The sequence below is a fragment of the Oncorhynchus mykiss genome, chromosome 32 (genome assembly GCF_013265735.2).
Source record: "Oncorhynchus mykiss isolate Arlee chromosome 32, USDA_OmykA_1.1, whole genome shotgun sequence".
NCBI classification, from domain to species: Eukaryota; Metazoa; Chordata; class Actinopteri; order Salmoniformes; family Salmonidae; genus Oncorhynchus; species Oncorhynchus mykiss.
In genome coordinates this window covers 2,863,580-2,887,854 of record NC_050572.1, presented here as the reverse complement: position 1 = coordinate 2,887,854, position 24,275 = coordinate 2,863,580, and the positions used below count along the sequence as shown (strand labels likewise).

Sequence of the window (24,275 nt, the reverse complement as noted above, 5' to 3'; positions counted from 1 at the left end):
GCTACCACAGCATTCTGCAGCGATACGCCATCCCACCTGGCTTGCGCTTAGTGGGAATATAATTTGGCTTAGTGGGACTAACATTTGTTTTTCAACAGGACAATGACCCAACACACCTCCAGGCTGTGTAAGGGTTATTTGACCAAGAAGGAGAGTGATGGAGTGCTGCATCAGATGACCTGGCCTCCACAATCTCCCGACCTCAACCCAATTGAGATGGTTTGGGATGAGTTGGACCGCAGAGTGAAGGAAAAGCAGCCAAAAAGTGCTCAGCATATGTGGGAACTCCTTCAAGACTTTTGGAAAAGCATTCCAGGTGAAGCTGGTTGAGAGAATGCCAAGAGTGTGCAAAGCTGTCATCAAGGCAAAGGGTGGCTATTTTGAAGAATCTCAAATATAAAACATATTTTGATTTGTTTATCACTTTTTTTGGTTACTACATGATTCCATGTGTTATTTCATAGTTGTGATGTCGTCATTATTATTCTACAATGTAGAAAATAGTAAAAATAAAGAAAAACCCTGGAATGAGTAGGTGTCCAGATTTCTCGTACTGTTCATACTGTATGTATGTATACTGCCTTTCAAAAGTTTGGGGTCACTTAGAAATGTCATTGTTTTTGAAACAAAATCAAATGTTTTGTCCATTAAAATAACATCAAATTGATCAGAAATACAGTGAAGAAATTGTTAATGTTGTAAATGAATATTGTAGCAGGAAACGGCTGATTTTTTATGGAATATCTACATAGGTGTACAGAGGCCCATTATCAGCAACCATCACTCCTGTGTTCCAATGGCACGTTGTGTTAACTAATCCAAGTCTATCATTTTAAAAGGCTAATTGATCATTAGAAAACCCTTTTGCAGTTATGTTAGTTGCTATGAAACTGTTGTCCTGATTAAAGAAGCAATAAAACTGGCCTTCTTAAGACTAGTTGAGTATCTGGAGCATCAGCATTTGTGTATTCGATTACAGGCTCAAAATGGCCAGAAACAAAGACCTTCCTTCTGAAACTCGTCAGTCTATTCTTGTTCTGAGAAATGAAGGCTATTCCATGCGAGAAATTGCCAAGAAACTGGAGAATTTCTAAATGACCCCAAACTTTTAAAAGGTAGTATGTACGTATATATATATATATATATATATATATATATATATATCTGTTGTGTCAGATGAGTTGCACATCTATTGTTGAACCTTAATCAAGGTGTTAGAGTATACCATATATTCCTTCATAGATTCTATGTCCTAACGGTTGTTCTACATCTGCCACCAAAAAGACACTATAAAGCCACAATGGTGTAATGATGTTCTTCTGGTTCGTCACCTTCTGACAGACACGTCATTTAAAGGCCACCGTCGTAATGGTGAATCGTGTTCAAGTGATATTTAAGACTAGCAAAACCTGTAAAGCATCTCCCACACAGTTTACAGCGATAGGGTTTCTCTCCGGTGTGAATCCGCTGGTGAACTTTCAGGTTGCCTTGGGTGCTGAAGCCCCGTCCACACACAGTGCACGTGAAAGGTCTCTCCCCTGTGTGAACCAGCTTATGTCTGGCCAGATGGTAAGTGTCTTTAAAGCATTTGCCACACTCTATGCAACCATATGGCTTCTCCTCCGTGTGAGTTGACTGGTGCTGTTCAAGGTGTTCCCTCTGGTCGAAGCCTTTCCCACAGTCCTTACACTGGTAGGATTTCTCCCCTGTGTGGAACAGCGTGTGTTTGGTCAGGTATTGCTTGGTAGGGAAGCCTTTGTCACATTCTTTGCATTGGAATAGTTTCTCTCCAGTGTGAATCCTCAAGTGCACCTTCATATATCCCTTAGATCGGAAGCATTTACCACATTCTCTGCATTTGAACGGTCTCTCGCCTGTGTGAGTGCGCATGTGTAGTTTCAGATTATGATTGTAAGGGAAACACTTGCCACAAACATGACAAGTAGGTTTGGCTGCAGGTTGAAGTTGAGGAGTGGGCATCCCTTTAGTGAAGGTTTGCCGGTGAGCAGTAGGCCTAGGTTTTGGTTCAGTGAGGGTTTGAGGGTGAGCAGTAGGCCTAGGTTTTGGTTCAGTGAGGGTTTGCCGGTGAGCAGTAGGCCTAGGTTTTGGTTCAGTGAGGGTTTGAGGGTGAGCACTGGGCCTGGGTTTTGGTTCAGTGAGGGTTTGAGGGTAAGCACTGGGCCTAGGTTTTGGTTCAGTGAGGGTTTGAGGGTGAGCACTGTGCCAAGGTTTTGGGTCAGTGAAGATTTGAGGGTGAGCACCGGGCCAAGGTTTTGGTTCAGTGAGGGTTTGAGGGTGAGCATTGTGCCAAGCTTTTGATTCAGTGTGGGTTTGAGAGTGAGGAGTAGTTCTCTCTTTAGTGTGGGTTTGAGAGTGAGGAGTAGTTCTCTCTTTAGTGTGGGTTTGCACGTGGACTGTCAGATTTTCTTTTGAGTCCAAGACTCCTTCACACACACCACAACGGTATTGTTCAGCATGCTTTGTGTGTGTTCTTTGCACATGGTTAACTAAAAAACCCATACGAACAAAAGTCCTCCCACACAGCTTGCAGCAATAAGGAGAAGCATCTTCAACAACGCTTGTTCCTTTCTTCGCCTGTTTTCTTTGTGATTTCCGTGGCTTTGACCCCGGCGGTAGCTCCATGCTCTCGCCATCGGTGTCCCTCCCACTGTTTTCACTCTGAGCTGCAGGACTGGATGGTTCTGATACTATGTAGTCTATATAGTCTTCATCACCGGGCTCTGTCTGTATCCCTCCAGTTGTGTTATTGAATGGCGAACCTCCGTCTCTACTCCCCACAGTGTGGGATGCATGACGTGTGTTCACGCCCTCACAGTCACTCACAACACAGACAGTAATGAAGTCTTTGGTATCAGACTCTTGAAGCAGCTCTTCCTCCTGTTCATCTTTAATCTGTGTGGGCTCTGGGACCTGCTGCCCCATACGGGGACACTCTTGTTCACAGTGCTGCTGCTCAGGGGGAACCTCCTCTTTAGAGACTGTGAAGGTGAGCTGTTGGGGTTCTAAATTGGAACAAAGAAGATAAATACAAAAATTAAGTAGTGTTATCATTAAATATATAGTTAGACGTTTGTAATCTAAAATTATACCCATAGTTCTCATAAACACGAGCAGTTGCTGTTTACATAGCTTGCTACATGTTTAGCAAACTAGCTAGCTACTTTACGGTGGGATACATTCATCAAGTTGTGCTAGCATAGTTAGCATGGCTAGCATAGCTAGAATAGTTAGCATGGCAGGCATAGCTAGAATAGTTAGCATGGCTAGCATAGCTAGAATAGTTAGCATGGCTAGAATAGTTAGCATAGTTAGCATGGCTAGAATAGTTAGCATGGCTAGCATAGCTAGAATAGTTAGCATGGCTAGCATAGCTAGAATAGTTAGCATAGCTAGCTAACGTTAGGTAGATAGTAAATTAGCTAGCTATCTAGCCAAGTTGCGACTGGTGAATGGATGTGAATCGGTTGTCGATAATACTAAGGGAGAGAGGCAGGCCATCATTATCTCATTCCTTATCAGATTGATATAGCTAGCTAGGGCAACATACCTAAGTGTAAATGTGGTTTGAAATCCAGCATCAGTCGTAACCGTTCGTTGTCCTCCTTGTAACGGGAGATTTCGTCCTGATAGTCTGTTATCGTTCTCTCTACTGCCGATGTTATCTCCCTCGCCGCCGCAGTCAGCCGTTCACTGAGATACGCGTTGAACAACTCCAGTTTAGACATTTTGAGATTTTATTTATTTTTTTATTAAAACGTTATGAAATTCGATAGCTTTAAGTTGTTCTTCTGCTCAATGTGATGTGATTTTATTCCCTTGTTGTGCCCATTGATGTATATAAAATAACTGTAGACCGCATTTCGAAGATGAACGACCAGCATCTTCCACTTCCGCTACTCGTTTGCGTAGTCTCTTACGTAATCACGTTTCACAGTGGCCACGTCCCTCAACTGGGTTATGAACTCAGAATCTGCCTTTGGCTTCCAGTCAAATTAGACTCAAATTTGACTTGTTAAAGTCTTGCTCATACTCTTATTAAATGAAATACCATGACTGTCTTCTCTTTAGGTTTGGTTTGCTGAGCTAGATGCTGGTAGGCTATAGCCCCCGATAGGCCAACAGCCCAACATCTAATTTCAGGGAAAAGTCCACAATGGAACTAATATTAAATGTGGGTAATGATACATTTGCGATAGAGCTGTGACCACAATCACAATTGATATCAACTAAATTCAATCAACTAAACACGTTCCTTAGTAATTGCATAATAACACAAGGCTACAACAACAAAATGAGTTACAGGCTATATTTAATATATCCGTTTCCCAGCGCCACACAAGTGGCACAAATTCATTTGCAATGACTCCAGTCATATTGTCATTTCAATATACATTTATTGTATCAAACTTATAGGCTACAGTAGTCTACAATGGCATATAAATGAATAGAATACCTGATCGATTATTCTATTATTCTACACATTTAATGTCAGTTCCATTGGGTCTTTTCCCCGTCTAAAAGAACCACACAAAGGAGTTCCAGAACTTTCATTTCAACTGATCATAAAGCGCTTCTCTTGATACCCTGTTCTTAAAGCAGTCAACATTAGAATGCAGTTTCAAACCAACTCCAAGCAAATGTATTGTATGTAATGAGTTCTAGTTGCGCCCAGTCGTATTCCACTGCTTTGACTCCGTTATTTATTGATCTGCATCAGTTCTTATCAAATGGGGTTGGAAATGCAGTAGGTCTCTCCATAATGACTCAGCAACAGTCTGCCTCACTGCCATAACAGGCAGGAATATGTATGTCACCCACCTGATAGGGCCTGTGATTGGCTGACCACCTAGTCCCTAAAACAGAGGTGTGATGTGCCCCACTGCACAGGGTGAGAAAAATGGTCAGAGTGGGGTGTTCTCTCATTTGTGTCTAGAAGTAGCTAGCAAGCTAGCCAATTAGCTTGGGTGCTAGAACTGTTGGATCAACCCTACTCCTCGGCCATAGTGTCCAGTGTGTCATAGTGTCCTCGGCCATAGTGTCCAGTGTGTCATAGTGTCCTCGGTCATAGTGTCCAGTGTGTCATAGTGTCCTCGGCCATAGTGTCCAGTGTGTCATAGTGTCCTCGGCCATAGTGTCCAGTGTGCACTCTGAATTTACAAAGGGAAAACCTGACAACACTCTGAATTGATGAATGCCCACAGCGCACTCTGGCATCTCCACATTGACTTTACGAACACACAGGGCATCATTTGATAGAATGTTTCCAAAATGGAAATGATTGTGTGTCGGTCCGGACCATGCGATTCACAACCCATCTATCTACCTACCTCATCCCCATACTGTATTTATTTATCTTGCTTCTTTGCACCCCAGTATCTCTACTTGCACATTCATCTTCTGCACATCTACCATTCCAGTGTTTAATTGCTATTTTGTAATTACTTCGCCACCGTGGCCTATTTATTCCCTTATCTTACCTCATTTGCACTCACTGTATATAGACTTTTTGTTTTCTTTTGTTCTACTGTATTATTGACTGTATGTTTTGTTTATTCCATGTGTAACTCTGTGTTGTTGTTTGTGTCGCACTGCTTTGCTTTATCTTGGCCAGGTCGCAATTGTAAATGAGAACTTGCTCTCAACCAGCCTACCTGGTTAACTAAAGGTGTTCTCAACCAGCCTACCTGGTTAACTAAAGGTGTTCTCAACCAGCCTACCTGGTTAAATAAAGGTGTTCTCAACCAGCCTACCTGGTTAAATAAAGGTGTTCTCAACCAGCCTACCTGGTTAAATAAAGGTGTTCTCAACCAGCCTACCTGGTTAAATAAAGGTGTTCTCAACCAGCCTACCTGGTTAAATAAAGGTGTTCTCAACCAGCCTACCTGGTTAAATAAAGGTGTTCTCAACCAGCCTACCTGGTTAAATAAAGGTGTTCTCAACCAGCCTACCTGGTTAAATAAAGGTGTTCTCAACCAGCCTACCTGGTTAAATAAAGGTGTTCTCAACCAGCCTACCTGGTTAAATAAAGGTGTTCTCAACCAGCCTACCTGGTTAAATAAAGGTGTTCTCAACCAGCCTACCTGGTTAAATAAAGGTGTTCTCAACCAGCCTACCTGGTTAAATAAAGGTGTTCTCAACCAGCCTACCTGGTTAAATAAAGGTGTTCTCAACCAGCCTACCTGGTTAAATAAAGGTGTTCTCAACCAGCCTACCTGGTTAAATAAAGGTGTTCTCAACCAGCCTACCTGGTTAAATAAAGGTGTTCTCAACCAGCCTACCTGGTTAAATAAAGGTGTTCTCAACCAGCCTACCTGGTTAAATAAAGGTGTTCTCAACCAGCCTACCTGGTTAAATAAAGGTGTTCTCAACCAGCCTACCTGGTTAAATAAAGGTGTTCTCAACCAGCCTACCTGGTTAAATAAAGGTGTTCTCAACCAGCCTACCTGGTTAAATAAAGGTGTTCTCAACCAGCCTACCTGGTTAAATAAAGGTGTTCTCAACCAGCCTACCTGGTTAAATAAAGGTGTTCTCAACCAGCCTACCTGGTTAAATAAAGGTGTTCTCAACCAGCCTACCTGGTTAAATAAAGGTGTTCTCAACCAGCCTACCTGGTTAAATAAAGGTGTTCTCAACCAGCCTACCTGGTTAAATAAAGGTGTTCTCAACCAGCCTACCTGGTTAAATAAAGGTGTTCTCAACCAGCCTACCTGGTTAAATAAAGGTGTTCTCAACCAGCCTACCTGGTTAAATAAAGGTGTTCTCAACCAGCCTACCTGGTTAAATAAAGGTGTTCTCAACCAGCCTACCTGGTTAAATAAAGGTGTTCTCAACCAGCCTACCTGGTTAAATAAAGGTGTTCTCAACCAGCCTACCTGGTTAAATAAAGGTGTTCTCAACCAGCCTACCTGGTTAAATAAAGGTGTTCTCAACCAGCCTACCTGGTTAAATAAAGGTGTTCTCAACCAGCCTACCTGGTTAAATAAAGGTGTTCTCAACCAGCCTACCTGGTTAAATAAAGGTGTTCTCAACCAGCCTACCTGGTTAAATACAGGTGAAATAAAAAAAAACAACACTGTTTCACAACTCCCTCCCTACAGTTCTCAAAAATTGAATATACATTTATTTTAGACAACAGTCATATACAACAAAATACACAATGTGGACCCAGAGGATATTACTTGAAAGTATGAATTAAAACGCTTATTTCCAAAGTGGTCCTCGATAGTAAAAACAATAACACACATAATGATTAAAAGACAAGACAAAATTACACACAACCATAAACACATTCATTTATATTGGCATCCTAAAAATAGACACTATTCACTGCACGTCTGCCTAACCTTAAAAATCAACGATATCAATTTCACATTAAAACAATGTATTAACTGCACATCATACCGATCCTTCAAAACAACGCCCCTGACCAGCAGTAGGGGGCACAAGAGGCAGTGGAGTGGTTTCTGTTAGACAACCTTGTTCAAATGAAAGAACTTTGCCTGCTTTTTAAAGCTATTTGTACTTTTTAATACTCCAGACCTTACCGATGGTCCTTCCCTAGTACTCATCATTACTCCAGGTCTTACTAATGACCATTGTGAGTGTACCAGTCTGAGTTTGAGCTTCTAAACCCATTTATATTCATTATTTTTTTTCTATGCTTGTAAACAACTTTTAAGCATTACAAAACTTATAATTGATCAAATAACACTCACGTAGTCAAATATGCCATTAATCTTAAAAAAATAAAATAATTGTCGACCAAATTCGACATCCTCTCATTATCAAACCTCCATATAAAAAGTCCTTGCTTGAAACAACGAAAAGACGCCACCTGCTGGAGGGAGATATATTCTCCGCGGTGTTGGGCCTCTCTCTCTCCGTCTCCGGTAATATCTCTGTGTGGCTGTCTGACGCAGTTCAGACATTTTGGGTAGATTATTCAACCACACCGGGCCGAAGACTAACAAGAAACTGAACAAAAGACGTTTTTTACAACAACAACAACAAACATCGTTCAATATGGGTCCACCAGGAGACAACCCACGTCGCGTGTCCTCTGAAAGAACGGAGGATTTCAGTTGGTTTGTCCATTTATCTTGACATGGCATGCAAAGGGTTAGTTTTGGTGGCTGTGACGACTGAAGAGAAAACGCAGATAAATAGCTAACACCTCCCCACAAAAATCAGCGTGTGAAAGATATTTATGACTGCGTTTATTGGTGTCGGGTAAATAAAATCAAGTTGGTTCTCTCGACGGGAATCCTTAACATCATGATGATATTGGAAGGAAATGTTCATGTAAAATGACAGGATACAACAGTTAAATCTGTTCCGATATTAAATAGCAAACCAGTCGGAAATGTAAAATGGTTAGATGTCTCTCAGCTGGCTGGCTAACCGCACCACATACAGGCCTCAATTACTCCAAGTAACAAACATATATGATGTAGCTAACTAGTTAATCCACTAACTAGTTAGTGTATGCATACTATATAACTCATGTTATCTAGTCAGCTAAAAAAAATACTGCCGTCACGATGAGTATAGACAAAGGCAAGGCTCCAAGCCAGTTCAATGGAAGTAAACGAGGCACCAGGCCAGTTCAATGGCAGTAAACGAGGCGCCAGTTCAATGGAAGTAAACGAGGCACCAGGCCAGTTCAATGGCAGTAAACGAGGCGCCAGTTCAATGGAAGTAAACGAGGCACCAGGCCAGTTCAATGGCAGTAAACGAGGCCCCGGGCCAGTTCAATGGAAGTAAACGAGGCACCAGGCCAGTTCAATGGAAGTAAACGAGGCCCCGGGCCAGTTCAATGGCAGTAAACAAGGCCCCGGGCCAGTTCAATGGAAGTAAACGAGGCCCCAGGCCAGTTCAATAGCAGTAAACGAGGCCCCAGGCCAGTTCAATAGCAGTAAACAAGGCCCCGGGCCAGTTCAATGGCAGTAAACAAGGCCCCGGGCCAGTTCAATGGAAGTAAACGAGGCCCCGGGCCAGTTCAATGGCAGTAAACAAGGCCCCGGGCCCGTTCAATAGCAGTAAACAAGGCCCCAGGCCAGTTCAATGGAAGTAAACGAGGCCCCAGGCCAGTTCAATAGCAGTAAACGAGGCCCCAGGCCAGTTCAATAGCAGTAAACAAGGCCCCAGGCCAGTTCAATGGCAGTAAACAAAGCCCCGGGCCAGTTCAATGGCAGTAAACAAGGCCCCAGGCCAGTTCAATGGCAGTAAACAAGGCCCCGGGCCCGTTCAATAGCAGTAAACGACGCCAAGGCCCCGGAGATGTCAGGTTATTTTGGTAAACGTCAATGTTGTAAACTCAAACCTGGTGCCAACATCTGGTGTTACTTTCCATGATGGTTGTCTGTACCCCCCCAGTCTGCCAGTATTACGCTCATAACGCGTCAGTCATGGACGAAGCTTTGAGTTTGACAAGACGACAGTATGAATTGTGTCTGCTAGTTGTGAGTAGTAGCCTTGTATTTCAGTAGTGAGAAGTAGTGTTGGTATGTTTCTTGTTGTTGAAATAGCTATTCTTTCTGTTAGTAGTTTGTTGTCATTAACAGGAAGGAGAAAGGTGCACCTAAATACGATTTGTTCATGTTATCACTAGGCCAATGACGTGTTGAATTAAAGTTTAATTTGGCCTGTATTCGAATGTCATGCTTTTAATCACATGGCTTCTTGAATAACTCATGAAACAAATGCAGCGAAATATTAAGAACCCCTTCCACCCATGTACAACTTTCATAGTTTGATATTTCATGAATTCCCCCTTCAGTTAGTAGGCATTTCAAAAGAGAATAATTTGATTTCTCGTTTCTGAAAGGGATGGTAGCTACATCTCAAAAGCAAAATAGACAACTCGAAAGTATAGGCAAAATATTCTGTAAAAGAGAAGACACTAGCATCAAAATCTAATAATGGGAGACCCAATCTCGAGAAGAAACCAAACTAGGAATCGACTCCGTGCTCAGATTCAGAAGAAAAGGGAATCTTTGGCTGACCAGTTTGACTTCAAGATCTACATAGCCTTTGTTTTCAAAGACAAAGTAAGTATTATAGAGAAGTACCCTATGGACCCTGCCCAAAAGTAGTGCACTACATAGGGAATAGGGTGCCATAGGGCCCTGCCCAAAAGTAGTGCACTATAGAAGAAGTCTGCATTGTTATTCTCATCCATTCCCTCTCTTTCTGCTCCTTCAGAAGAAGAAGTCTGCACTGTTCGAGGTAGCTGAAGTGGTACCAGTGATGACCAACAACTATGAAGACAATATCCTGAAAGGTGTGCAGGCTTCCAGCTACTCCCTCCAGAGTTCCATGGAACTTCTGCAGAAAGATGTCGTGCAGTTGCACGCCCCACGCTACCAATCAATGCGCAGGGTAAGTCAAAAACTGCATTCCTTCCATTGGGATAACCTAAAAACCACACCCACAGAGAGAGTTGGGCATTCCTCCTTATTGTTGTTAAGGAAATGTCAACAATGAAGGTTCCTAATTTCTACCTAGTATGACTCACACTGGAGCCTTTCAGCTAGCAGGCCCACACTGGGGCCTTTCAGCTAGCAGGCCCACACTGGGGCCTTTCAGCTAGTATGGCCCACACTGGGGCCTTTCAGCTAGTAGACTCACACTGGAGCCTTTCAGCCAGCAGGCCCACACTAGGGCCTTTCAGCTAGTAGACCCACACTGGGGCCTGTCAGCCAGCGGACCCACACTGGGGCCTTTCAGCCAGCGGGCCCACACTGGAGCCTTTCAGCTAGTAGACCCACACTGGGGCCTTTCAGCTAGTAGACCCACACTGGGGCCTGTCAGCCAGCGGACCCACACTGGGGCCTTTCAGCCAGCGGGCCCACACTGGAGCCTTTCAGCTAGTAGACCCACACTGGGGCCTGTCAGCCAGCAGACTCACACTGGAGCCTTTCAGCTAGTAGACCCACACTGGGGCCTTTCAGCCAGCGGGCCCACACTGGAGCCTTTCAGCTAGTAGACCCACACTGGGGCCTTTCAGCTAGTATGGCCCACACTGGGGCCTTTCAGCCAGCAGACCCACACTGGGGCCTTTCAGCCAGCAGACCCACACTGGAGCCTTTCAGCCAGCAGACCCACACTGGGGCCTTTCAGCCAGCGGGCCCACACTGGGGCCTTTCAGCTAGCAGGCCCACACTGGGGCCTTTCAGCTAGCAGGCCCACACTGGGGCCTTTCAGCTAGTATGGCCCACACTAGGGCCTTTCAGCTAGCAGGCCCACACTGGGGCCTTTCAGCTAGTAGACCCACACTGGGGCCTGTCAGCCAGCAGGCCCACACTGGAGCCTTTCAGCCAGCAGGCCCACACTGGAGCCTTTCAGCTAGCAGGCCCACACTGGGGCCTTTCAGCTAGCAGGCCCACACTGGGGCCTTTCAGCTAGTATGGCCCACACTGGAGCCTTTCAGCTAGCAGGCCCACACTGGGGCCTTTCAGCTAGTAGACCCACACTGGGGCCTGTCAGCCAGCAGGCCCACACTGGGGCCTTTCAGCTAGTATGGCCCACACTGGGGCCTTTCAGCTAGTATGGCCCACACTGGAGCCTTTCAGCTAGCAGACCCACACTGGGGCCTTTCAGCTAGCAGGCCCACACTGGGGCCTTTCAGCTAGCAGGCCCACACTGGGGCCTTTCAGCTAGCAGGCCCACACTGGGGCCTTTCAGCTAGTAGACCCACACTAGGGCCTTTCAGCTAGCAGGCCCACACTGGGGCCTTTCAGCTAGTAGACCCACACTGGGGCCTGTCAGCCAGCAGACCCACACTGGTGCCTTTCAGCTAGCAGGCCCACACTGGGGCCTTTCAGCTAGTAGACCCACACTGGGGCCTGTCAGCCAGCAGACCCACACTGGTGCCTTTCAGCCAGCGGGCCCACACTGGAGCCTTTCAGCTAGTAGACCCACACTGGGGCCTTTCAGCCAGCGGGCCCACACTGGAGCCTTTCAGCTAGCAGGCCCACATTAGGGCCTTTCAGCTAGTATGGCCCACACTGGGGCCTATCAGCTAGCAGGCCCACACTGGGGCCTTTCTGCTAGTATGGCCCACACTGGGGCCTTTCTGCTAGTAGACCCACACTGGGGCCTTTCAGCTAGCAGGCCCACACTGGGGCCTTTCAGCCAGCAGACCCACACTGGGGCCTTTCAGCCAGCGGGCCCACACTGGAGCCTTTCAGCTAGTAGACCCACACTGGGGCCTTTCAGCTAGTATGGCCCACACTGGGGCCTTTCAGCTAGTATGGCCCACACTGGGGCCTTTCAGCTAGCAGGCCCACACTGGAGCCTTTCAGCTAGCGGGCCCACACTGGAGCCTTTCAGCTAGCGGGCCCACACTGGAGCCTTTCAGCTAGCAGACCCACACTGGGGCCTTTCAGCTAGCGGGCCCACACTGGAGCCTTTCAGCTAGCAGGCCCACATTGTCCATTGTCCTTGGGTAAACACTGACAGTGACCTGTTGTTTATTGATGCCCACAGACATAATGTGTTGTTTATTGATGCCCACAGACATAATGTGTTGTTTATTGATGCACACAGACATAATGTGTTGTTTATTGATGCACACAGACATAATGTGTTGTTTATTGATGCACACAGACATAATGTGTTGTTTATTGATGCCCACAGACATAATGTGTTGTTTATTGATGCACACAGACATAATGTGTTGTTTATTGATGCCCACAGATATAATGTGTTGTTTATTGATGCTCACAGACATAATGTGTTGTTTATTGATGCTCACAGACATAATGTGTTGTTTATTGATGCCCACAGACATAATGTGTTGTTTATTGATGCCCACAGACATAATGTGTTGTTTATTGATGCCCACAGACATAATGTGTTGTTTATTGATGCCCACAGACATAATGTGTTGTTTATTGATGCTCACAGACATAATGTGTTGTTTATTGATGCACACAGACATAATGTGTTGTTTATTGATGCCCACAGACATAATGTGTTGTTTATTGATGCTCACAGACATAATGTGTTGTTTATTGATGCTCACAGACATAATGTGTTGTTTATTGATGCTCACAGACATAATGTGTTGTTTATTGATGCTCACAGACATAATGTGTTGTTTATTGATGCTCACAGACATAATGTGTTGTTTATTGATGCCCACAGACATAATGTGTTGTTTATTGATGCCCACAGACATAATGTGTTGTTTATTGATGCCCACAGACATAATGTGTTGTTTATTGATGCCCACAGACATAATGTGTTGTTTATTGATGCTCACAGACATAATGTGTTGTTTATTGATGCACACAGACATAATGTGTTGTTTATTGATGCCCACAGACATAATGTGTTGTTTATTGATGCCCACAGACATAATGTGTTGTTTATTGATGCCCACAGACATAATGTGTTGTTTATTGATGCTCACAGACATAATGTGTTGTTTATTGATGCACACAGACATAATGTGTTGTTTATTGATGCACACAGACATAATGTGTTGTTTATTGATGCTCACAGACATAATGTGTTGTTTATTGATGCCCACAGACATAATGTGTTGTTTATTGATGCTCACAGACATAATGTGTTGTTTATTGATGCACACAGACATAATGTGTTGTTTATTGATGCACACAGACATAATGTGTTGTTTATTGATGCTCACAGACATAATGTGTTGTTTATTGATGCCCACAGACATAATGTGTTGTTTATTGATGCTCACAGACATAATGTGTTGTTTATTGATGCACACAGACATAATGTGTTGTTTATTGATGCCCACAGACATAATGTGTTGTTTATTGATGCCCACAGACATAATGTGTTGTTTATTGATGCTCACAGACATAATGTGTTGTTTATTGACTGTCTCGTTCCTCGGTTGTTGTTGTTGTTGCAGGATGTCATAGGATGCACCCAGGAGATGGACTTCATCCTGTGGCCGCGCAACGACATAGAGAAGATAGTCTGTCTCTTGTTCTCTAGATGGAAGGGGGCTGAGAACGAACCCTTCAGGCCTGTTCAGGTAAAACGTTTAGCTTCCTTCACCAAATGGCTACACACCTGGGTCCTATTCACTAGATCACACTGTAGGAAAAAGGTTTGAGAGAGAGTGTTTATTGGATAAAATCAGGTAGTCCTTCCCTGTTTTGGTTTATTAGCTGTTTTGTGTGTTCCTCGTGAATATGCCCCTGAAATCAAATTATATTCAACTAATATTCTGTACTGTTCCGTTGATGTCACGGTGAACGTAGTGGAGCCTATTGAACTTGAGCTGTTTTTACAAAGTGTTGTATCCCATATCCTGTTTTGTTTATCCACAGGCCAAGTTTGAGTTTCATCATGGAGACTACGAGAAGCAGTTGTTGCATGCTGTCGGCCGGAGGGACAAGGCTGGAATGGTTATGAACAACCCAACTCAGTCGGTCTTCCTCTTTATGGACCGACAGCTCTTACAGGTCAGTCCGTTCACACAGCACCGCTGAGCTTACCACCCACGGGGCTCTGGTCAATAGGGTGTATCTTTCGACCAATAGGCAAAATGATAATTGTGTAGATACTCCTATAAGAACCAATGGTCCATCCCTCACCGTCAAAAGTTGTTACGAGTTTTAACCCTTTGTAGGAGAACGCTGTTCATTGGCTACAGCTCAGCGTTCAACACCATACTGCCCTCACAGCTCATCACTACGCTAAGGACCCTGGGACTAAACCCAATCTAAATCAATGGAGGCCAGAGGAAAAAGTGGTCCAAAAAATCTGGAAAATGGCATTGAGTTGTGCTGTGGCACCGGCGCACTGAGTGTATACTGAGCGTACACTGAGCGTACACTGAGCGTTTTTATTTTCAAAGCCTTTTACATTTCATTCCGTGTGTTAATTTGTCTTTTTGCGTCCTCGGGGAAACAACTCAGACCACCACAACGTGAAGTCGATGCTAGAAAGCGGCTCTGTCAAGACCTCAGTGATAATTATCCGATGTATTACGTTGCGAAATCCTACTTTTGGGATATAACGTGTTTTTACGATGACCACTATCATTCCTGTCCCTCAAGAACTTCTAATGCTTCATGCCGATGACTAACTTCCTGTCACTTCTGTAATCAGGAAGTACTTTGAGAGACACCCTAGATCCACTCCCAATTTGCATACTGTTCCCAACAGATTCACAGATGATGCAATCTCTATTGCACTCCACACTGCCCTTTCCCACCTGGACAGAAGGAACACCTATGTGAGAATGCTGTTCATTGACTACAGCTCAGCGTTTAACACCATAGTACCCTCAAAGCTTATCACTAAGCTAAGGATCCTGGGACTGAACATCTCCCTCTGCAATTGGATCCTGGACTTCCTGACGGGCCGCCCCCCAGGAGGTAAGGATAGGTAACAACACATATGCCACCCTGACCCTCAACTGGGGGGCCCCTTAGTCCCCTCCTGTACTCTGTTCACCCACAATTGCGTGGCCATGCACGATTACAACACCATCAAGATTGCTGACGACATGACGATGGTAGGCCTGATCACCTGCCACAATGTGTCAGCTGACAGGGAGGAGGTCCGTGACCTGGCAGTGTGGTGCCAGAACAACCATCTCTCCTTTAAAGTAGTCGAAACACACGCAGTTGTAAAGAACGCCGGATGTTCTTCCCCCTCAGGAGGTTGAAAAAGTTTAACTACCCAAGCCATAGACTGTTCTCTCTCTGCTTCCACAAGCAGTACCGGTGCCAACAGACTCTTGAACAGCTTCCATCCCTAACCAGTAAGACAGATTAAATAGCTAACCAAATAGCTACAAGGACTATCTGAGTCTATTTGACTATTCTCTGTCTCTATGCACACAAACACTCACTCCATCATCTGATCACTCACACAAACACTCACTCCATCATCTCCATCGTCTGATCACTCACATAAACACTCACTCCATCATCTGATCACTCACACACAGTGGTGGAAAAAGTACCCAATTGTCATTCTTGAGTAAAAGCGAAGAGAACTTATTTACATACAGTTGAAGTCTGAAGTTTACATCCACTTAGGTTGGAGTCATTAAAACTAGATTTTCAACCACTCCACACATTTCATGTTAACAAACTATAGTTTTGGTAAGTCGGTTAGGAGATCTACTTTGTGCATGACACACGTCATTTTTCCAACTATTGTTTACAGACAGATTATTTCACTTATAATTCACTGAATCACAATTCCAGTGGGTTAGAAGTTTACATACACTAAGTTGACTGTGCCTTTAAACAGCTTGGAAAATTCCAGAAAATGATGTCATGGCTTTAGGAGCTTCTGATAGGCTAATTGACATCATTTTAGTCAATTGGAGGTGTACCTGTGGATGTATTTCAAGGCCTACCTTCAAACTCAGTGCCTCTTTGCGTTACATCATGGGAAAATCAAAAGAAATCAGCCAAGACCTCAGAAAACAAAGTGTAGACCTCCACAAGTCTGGTTCATCCTTGGGAGCCATTGTTAAATGCTTGAAGGTACCATGTTCATCTGTACAAACAATAGTACGCAAGTATAAACACCATGAGACCACGCAGCCGTCATACCGCTCAGGAAGGAGACGCTTTCTGTCTCTAGAGATGAACGTACTTTGGTACGAAAAGTGCAAATCAATCCCAGAACAGCAGCAAAGGACCTTGTGAAGATGCTGGAGGAAACAGGTACAAAAGTATCTATATCCACAGTAAAACGAGTCCTATATATCGATATAATCTGAAAGGCCGCTTAGCAAGGAAGAAGCCACTGCTCCAAAACCGCCATAAAAAAGCCAGACTACGGTTTGCAACTGCACGTGGGGACAAAGATTGTACTTTTTGGAGAAATGTCCTCTGGTCTGATGACACAAAAATATAATTGTTTGATCATAATGACCATCGTTATGTTTGGAGGAAAAAGGGGGATGCTATGTAGGGAATAGGGTGCCATCTGTTTAGGGAATAGGGTGCCATCTGTTTAGGGAATAGGGTGCCATCTGTTTAGGGAATAGGGTGCCATCTTTTTGGGACGTAGAGAAGCAGACAGACCACTCATTTGTGTTTTCATGTGTGTTTGTGTCTGACTTCAGACTCCCCCTTAATTCAAACATAATGCCACTCAACCAAGTGCAGCCACACAATGGCTTTGGGGAAGCTAATAGCCAATTGAGTTGTAGTACTCCGTTGGGAGCCATTGATTCAATGAGGTGATCATTCAGACAATGTTGCTAAACCACGGCGTAGTACCTTTTTTATTTCTACAGGGTTAGACAGTTGTTCCAGGAGACGTGTTGCTCCAGGAGACGTGTAGCTCCAGGCGACGTGTAGCTCCAGGAGACGTGTAGCTCCAGGCGACGTGTAGCTCCAGGCGACGTGTAGCTCCAGGCGACGTGTAGCTCCAGGCGACGTGTAGCTCCAGGCGACGTGTAGCTCCAGGCGACGTGTAGCTCCAGGCGACGTGTAGCTCCAGGCGACGTGTAGCTCCAGGAGACGTGTAGCTCCAGGAGACGTGTAGCTTCAGGAGACGTGTAGCTCCAGGCGACGTGTAGCTCCAGGCGACGTGTAGCTCCAGGAGACGTGTAGCTCATGGAGACGTGTAGCTCCAGGCGACGTGTAGACGTGTAGCTCCAGGAGACGTGTAGCTCATGGAGACGTGTAGCTCCAGGCGACGTGTAGACGTGTAGCTCCAGGAGACGTGTAGCTCCAGGAGACGTGTAGCTCCCGGCTAACATTCCTTCTCTTTGTGGCAGACTCCCCTCAATGCTAACCTGTCACCACTGCACTAGTCACACAATGGCTTTGGTAAAGCTGAGTGCTCTAACGTAGGTGGTAGAGAATCATTCTTCCTGTCATGGGGCGATGATGTCTTACCCACAGAAATGTAATGTATAAGTGGAGTTACTAATTGTTAATAGATTTTATTTCTGTGGTCTAAACTGTCTCTTCCATGTTTTCTCTTGTCATCCCTTCTCTCCCCTTTCAGACTCCTAAAACCATGGCCACAGTTTTTAAGTTGTGCAGCATTTGCCTGTACCTGCCCCAGGACCAGCTAACGTGCTGGGGCGTTGGCGACATCGAAGACCATCTCCTCCCGTACATGCCTGACTAGGGCCAGCCGGCCTCCATGGCTTTCACCCACAACACAAGGAAGATTGACCCACAAGCCACTGAAGCAAGTTGATGTCTCTCTCTCATCCACCACACATCCTTCCTTTTGAATAGAATTGAACTGGTGCTTGGATCTCCATTTTTGTTGTTAAACACTTGTTCATTCATTAATTTCCGTCCTCCTGAAGCACATTTGTTTTTCCTTACCAAGCTTCCTCCTCCGATCAGTTCCGGCTTGGTTTTCCCTTTTATCCTCCATCTTGTTTATTTTGAACCTACACAAACATTGATTTTGAGTGGTTGGTTATTCCCCCCCCATGGAGCTGCACTGTCAACAGACCAGTCCAGTCACTGAAGGAACTCTTTATGTTGCTACCAAGCAGGAACAAAAGCCACACAGGCTTTCATGACGTTCAGTCTCTGCTGGACACATTGTAACCCAAAGATTGTAAAAGCTTCTGTCATTTGAAAGATGTGTTTTTAAAGAGGAAAAGATGCCCAGGGGGGTTCTAGAACGACATCTATGATGTGTTTTTAAAGAGGAAAAGATGCCCAGAGGGGTTCTAGAATGACATCTATGATGTGTTTTTAAAGAGGAAAAGATGCCCAGGGGGGTTCTAGAATGACATCTATGATGTGTTTTTAAAGAGGAAAAGATGCCCAGAGGGGTTCTAGAATGACATCTATGATGTGTTTTTAAAGAGGAAAAGATGCCCAGGGGGGTTCTAGAATGACATCTATGATGTGTTTTTAAAGAGGAAAAGATGCCCAGAGGGGTTCTAGAATGACATCTATGATGTGTTTTTAAAGAGGAAAAGATGCCCAGGGGGGTTCTAGAACGACATCTATGATGTGTTTTTAAAGAGGAAAAGATGCCCAGGGGGGTTCTAGAACGACATCTATGATGTGTTTTTAAAGAGGAAAAGATGCCCAGGGGGGTTCTAGAGCGACATCTATGATGTGTTTTTAAAGAGGAAAAGATGCCCAGAGGGGTTCTAGAACGACATCTATGATGTTTTTAAAGAGGAAAAGATGCCCAGAGGGGTTCTAGAATGACATCTATGATGTGTTTTTAAAGAGGAAAAGATGCCCAGAGGGGTTCTAGAACGACATCTATGATGTGTTTTTAAAGAGGAAAAGATGCCCAGGGGGGTTCTAGAACGACATCTATGATGTGTTTTTAAAGAGGAAAAGATGCCCAGGGGGGTTCTAGAACGACATCTATGATGTGTTTTTAAAGAGGAAAAGATGCCCAGAGGGGTTCTAGAACGACATCTATGATGTGTTTTTAAAGAGGAAAAGATGCCCAGAGGGGTTCTAGAATGACATCTATGATGTGTTTTTAAAGAGGAAAAGATGCCCAGGGGGGTTCTAGAACGACATCTATGATGTGTTTTTAAAGAGGAAAAGATGCCCAGGGGGGTTCTAGAACGACATCTATGATGTGTTTTTAAAGAGGAAAAGATGCCCAGGGGGGTTCTAGAGCGACATCTATGATGTGTTTTTAAAGAGGAAAAGATGCCCAGAGGGGTTCTAGAACGACATCTATGATGTTTTTAAAGAGGAAAAGATGCCCAGAGGGGTTCTAGAATGACATCTATGATGTGTTTTTAAAGAGGAAAAGATGCCCAGAGGGGTTCTAGAACGACATCTATGATGTGTTTTTAAAGAGGAAAAGATGCCCAGGGGGGTTCTAGAACGACATCTATGATGTGTTTTTAAAGAGGAAAAGATGCCCAGGGGGGTTCTAGAACGACATCTATGATGTGTTTTTAAAGAGGAAAAGATGCCCAGAGGGGTTCTAGAACGACATCTATGATGTGTTTTTAAAGAGGAAAAGATGCCCAGAGGGGTTCTAGAATGACATCTATGATGTGTTTTTAAAGAGGAAAAGATGCCCAGGGGGGTTCTAGAACGACATCTATGATGTGTTTTTAAAGAGGAAAAGATGCCCAGGGGGGTTCTAGAACGACATCTATGATGTGTTTTTAAAGAGGAAAAGATGCCCAGAGGGGTTCTAGAATGACATCTATGATGTGTTTTTAAAGAGGAAAAGATGCCCAGAGGGGTTCTAGAGTGACATCTATGATGTGTTTTTAAAGAGGAAAAGATGCCCAGGGGGGTTCTAGAACGACATCTATGATGTGTTTTTAAAGAGGAAAAGATGCCCAGAGGGGTTCTAGAATGACATCTATGATGTGTTTTTAAAGAGGAAAAGATGCCCAGAGGGGTTCTAGAACGACATCTATGATGTGTTTTTAAAGAGGAAAAGATGCCCAGAGGGGTTCTAGAACGACATCTATGATGTGTTTTTAAAGAGGAAAAGATGCCCAGAGGGGTTCTAGAATGACATCTATGATGTGTTTTTAAAGAGGAAAAGATGCCCAGAGGGGGTTCTAGAACGACATCTATGATGTGTTTTTAAAGAGGAAAAGATGCCCAGAGGGGTTCTAGAACGACATCTATGATGTGTTTTTAAAGAGGAAAAGATGCCCAGAGGGGTTCTAGAACGACATCTATGATGTGTTTTTAAAGAGGAAAAGATGCCCAGGGGGGTTCTAGAACGACATCTATGATGTGTTTTTAAAGAGGAAAAGATGCCCAGAGGGGTTCTAGAACGATATCTATGATGTGTTTTTAAAGAGGAAAAGATGCCCAGGGGGGTTCTAGAACGACATCTATGATGTGTTTTTAAAGAGGAAAAGATGCCCAGAGGGGTTCTAGAGTGACATCTATGATGTGTTTTTAAAGAGGAAAAGATGCCCAGGGGGGTTCTAGAACGACATCTATGATGTGTTTTTAAAGAGGAAAAGATGCCCAGAGGGGTTCTAGAACGACATCTATGATGTGTTTTTAAAGAGGAAAAGATGCCCAGGGGGGTTCTAGAACGACATCTATGATGTGTTTTTAAAGAGGAAAAGATGCCCAGAGGGGTTCTAGAATGACATCTATGATGTGTTTTTAAAGAGGAAAAGATGCCCAGGGGGGTTCTAGAACGACATCTATGATGTGTTTTTAAAGAGGAAAAGATGCCCAGGGGGGTTCTAGAACGACATCTATGATGTGTTTTTTAAAGAGGAAAAGATGCCCAGAGGGGTTCTAGAACGACATCTTTTTAAAGATACATATGAACAGTATTTAAAAATCATTTGGTGTAGGTATTTCTTCTTTGTTTTCCTTTTTAAGAAGCCTCCTTAGTTTGAAGCTGGGTGTTTGTTTTGTTTTTTTAATTGATTTTGGCCGTGATTTGCATTCCTGTGAAATATTCCCTGGCAGATAATTTTTGTTAAGAGCTGGAGTATAGATGAGAACAGTTGGGAGGGAGTTTTGAGACCAGTGTTGTGAATCGCATGGTGCAGACAGACACACAGTGTCGATGTTGGTTAGATGTTAACACGCAAGCCGTTCAAGCTACTGAAATCTGATGGTTTTTTTCCCCCCCAAGTGGGTTGGCAAGGGTGAATGCTGGCACTAGTGTTAAAAATATCATGTACCTAACAATGGAACAGATTGTGGAGTTGAAATGAATGTGATCGCCAGATTTATGTTCCTTAATTTGACAAACAACAGTATCCTAAGAGTACTAATTGATGCGGTGCTTATAAAATGGGTGTGTTTAAAAATAAAATAATAATAATAATGTTTTGCAAGCTTGCTTTGCCGGGGGAAATAAGGCACAGTCTGTACATTTCAAGGCAGGTCAATGTGTTCACCTGAAGGCAGGTCAATGTGTTCACCTGAAGGCAGGTCAATGTGTTCTCCTGAAGGCAGGTCAATGTGTTCACCTGAAGGCAGGTCAATGTGTTCACCTGAAGGCAGGTCAACCTGAAGGCAGGTCAATGTGTTCACCTGAAGGCAGGTCAATGTGTCACCTGAAGGCAGGTCAACCTGAAGGCAGGTCAATGTGTTCTCCTGAAGGCAGGTCAATGTGTCACCTGAAGGCAGGTCAACCTGAAGGCAGGTCAATGTGTTCTCCTGAAGGCAGGTCAATGTGTTCACCTGAAGGTAGGTCAATGTGTTCACCTGAAGGCAGGTCAATGTGTTCTCCTGAAGGCAGGTCAATGTGTTCACCTGAAGGCAGGTCAATGTGTTCACCTGAAGGCAGGTCAATGTGTTCACCTGAAGGCAGGTCAATGTGTTCACCTGAAGGCAGGTCAACCTGAAGGCAGGTCAATGTGTTCTCCTGAAGGCAGGTCAATGTGTTCACCTGAAGGCAGGTCAATGTGTTCACCTGAAGGCAGGTCAATGTGTTCACCTGAAGGCAGGTCAATGTGTTCTCCTGAAGGCAGGTCAATGTGTTCTCCTGAAGGCAGGTCAATGTGTTCACCTGAAGGCAGGTCAATGTGTTCACCTGAAGGCAGGTCAATGTGTTCACCTGAAGGCAGGTCAATGTGTTCACCTGAAGGCAGGTCAACGTGTTCACCTGAAGGCAGGTCAATGTGTTCACCTGAAGGCAGGTCAACCTGAAGGCAGGTCAATGTGTTCTCCTGAAGGCAGGTCAACCTGAAGGCAGGTCAATGTGTTCTCCTGAAGGCAGGTCAACCTGAAGGCAGGTCAATGTGTTCACCTGAAGGCAGGTCAACGTGTTCTCCTGAAGGCAGGTCAATGTGTTCACCTGAAGGCAGGTCAATGTGTTCACCTGAAGGCAGGTCAATGTGTTCACCTGAAGGCAGGTCAATGTGTTCACCTGAAGGCAGGTCAATGTGTTCTCCTGAAGGCAGGTCAATGTGTTCACCTGAAGGCAGGTCAATGTGTTCTCCTGAAGGCAGGTCAATGTGTTCACCTGAAGGCAGGTCAATGTGTTCACCTGAAGGCAGGTCAATGTGTTCTCCTGAAGGCAGGTCAATGTGTTCTCCTGAAGGCAGGTCAACCTGAAGGCAGGTCAATGTGTTCACCTGAAGGCAGGTCAATGTGTTCACCTGAAGGCAGGTCAATGTGTTCTCCTGAAGGCAGGTCAATGTGTTCACCTGAAGGCAGGTCAACGTGTTCTCCTGAAGGCAGGTCAACGTGTTCTCCTGAAGGCAGGTCAACGTGTTCTCCTGAAGGCAGGTCAATGTGTTCTCCTGAAGGCAGGTCAATGTGTTCTCCTGAGTTGATTCTTTATTTTGAAATGAATCTAGAAAACAACACCGCTGAACATATCCCAATACAATGCCAACTTAAAGTATTTCCTGGTGTTTTATTTATACAAAGTGTGTAGATATATATTTACTGCACAATTAGATACACAAAATAATCATCTTTCTTCACCCCTCCACAGACTTGCTGACTAACACAGTGCCACAGTAGCAGTGTGACAATTCCTGATTGGCTGACAGTGGCTCCGGGGTGAAGTTTCCCCCTAGCAACATGATCTAAGGTTCAGCTTCCGCTCCCCCAATCCTAACCTTTTGGTGGGGAAATGCAAAACTGACCCAAGGTCAGCGTTTTGGGAAAGCACCCACCCTACATCAAGTAGCTACCAAGGTGCTTTTGAGTGTCTTTTGTGCGATGAGTTTTCCCAGAGGCTTTGCCAGTGAGGTCGACAGTAGCGAATGCCAGGGGTCCGTCCTTGCTTCAACACTGTGGCTGTGATCAGCACGTCTTCACCCACCTCGGCAAGCCTTCATGTACCTGTCGGGAAACAGTTGTTCCATTCAGTGGCTGTGTCACAAATATCACCCTGTCCTCTTATATTGAGCACTATCTTTTGTCCCGAGCCCTAGACTGCCATTTTCAGATGCAGCCAAGTGAGCTTTTCCATTCATTGTTTTAGATGACAGGTTACTCTTTAATCTTTCACCCAGTGTGGAGCAACAGTTTTAGAGCTAAAGGGCTACAACAAAGTTCTGTATAAATGGCTTCCATTCATTCTACAGGTATTATCAAGCCTGGGTAGGAGTCTGTTTTGTGCCATCGTGCTACTTGTCATACCAAACTGCACAAACAGACCTGAGACCAGGCTATTCTCCCATGTATCAGCTAGCTCCTGTAATTCAACTATAAAACTCAGGTGGTGTTCATGTCTGACTGGGGACCTGACAACCAGTCATTCATTATCCCTTGATCAACAGTGAAGGCAGGCACGGTAATCTGTCAGTTGCAAGACTGGCAGTCACATCTCAATTGTATGTCCTCCTGGAGGGATCCTGAGAGGAGTGTTAGTAGTAGATC

The 24,275-nt window shown here is 44.5% G+C and overlaps 2 protein-coding genes across 25 annotated transcripts; one reads left to right on the top strand and one right to left on the bottom strand.

Annotated features, from left to right (window-relative positions):
• Positions 1–1,070: 1,070 nt before the first annotated feature.
• On the bottom strand, positions 1,071–3,927 carry LOC110487826 (oocyte zinc finger protein XlCOF6). Its single transcript, XM_021559742.2, has 2 exons — positions 3,569–3,927; positions 1,071–3,023 (listed from the first exon to the last, which is right to left on the bottom strand). Exons 1-2 carry the CDS (start codon positions 3,744–3,746, stop codon positions 1,351–1,353), a joined length of 1,851 nt encoding a protein of 616 aa, XP_021415417.2. The 5' UTR covers positions 3,747–3,927; the 3' UTR covers positions 1,071–1,350.
• A 3,941-nt stretch (positions 3,928–7,868) lies between these two features.
• On the top strand, positions 7,869–24,269 carry LOC110487827 (uncharacterized protein C6orf62 homolog). Of its 24 annotated transcripts, none has more exons than XM_036971290.1 (7): positions 7,869–10,070; positions 10,225–10,401; positions 13,916–14,041; positions 14,340–14,474; positions 17,998–21,941; positions 22,021–22,555; positions 22,620–23,286. In XM_036971290.1, exons 1-5 carry the CDS (start codon positions 9,942–9,944, stop codon positions 18,121–18,123), a joined length of 693 nt encoding a protein of 230 aa, XP_036827185.1. In that variant the 5' UTR covers positions 7,869–9,941; the 3' UTR covers positions 18,124–21,941; positions 22,021–22,555; positions 22,620–23,286. The 24 variants fall into 24 exon arrangements, with proteins under 24 accessions (XP_036827185.1, XP_036827184.1, XP_036827186.1 ...); XM_036971289.1 differs by having other exon boundaries at positions 22,021–22,595; positions 22,660–23,286; XM_036971291.1 differs by having other exon boundaries at positions 22,021–22,619; positions 23,004–23,286.
• Positions 24,270–24,275: the final 6 nt, after the last annotated feature.

Bases quoted from the DNA above. Each gene is read 5' to 3' on its own strand.
- LOC110487826 (XM_021559742.2), bottom strand. From the start codon at position 3,746: ATGTCTAAACTGGAGTTGTTCAACGCGTATCTCAGTGAACGGCTGACT. The intron at 3,024-3,568 runs GTATGTTGCCCT...GTTCCAATTTAG, and splicing joins CAAACCACATTTACACTTAG to AACCCCAACAGCTCACCTTC.
- LOC110487827 (XM_036971268.1), top strand. From the start codon at position 21,826: ATGTGTTCACCTGAAGGCAGGTCAATGTGTTCACCTGAAGGCAGGTCA. The intron at 21,942-22,020 runs GTCAACCTGAAG...ACCTGAAGGCAG, and splicing joins ATGTGTTCACCTGAAGGCAG to GTCAATGTGTTCTCCTGAAG. The intron at 22,252-22,291 runs GTCAATGTGTTC...ACCTGAAGGCAG, and splicing joins ATGTGTTCACCTGAAGGCAG to GTCAATGTGTTCTCCTGAAG.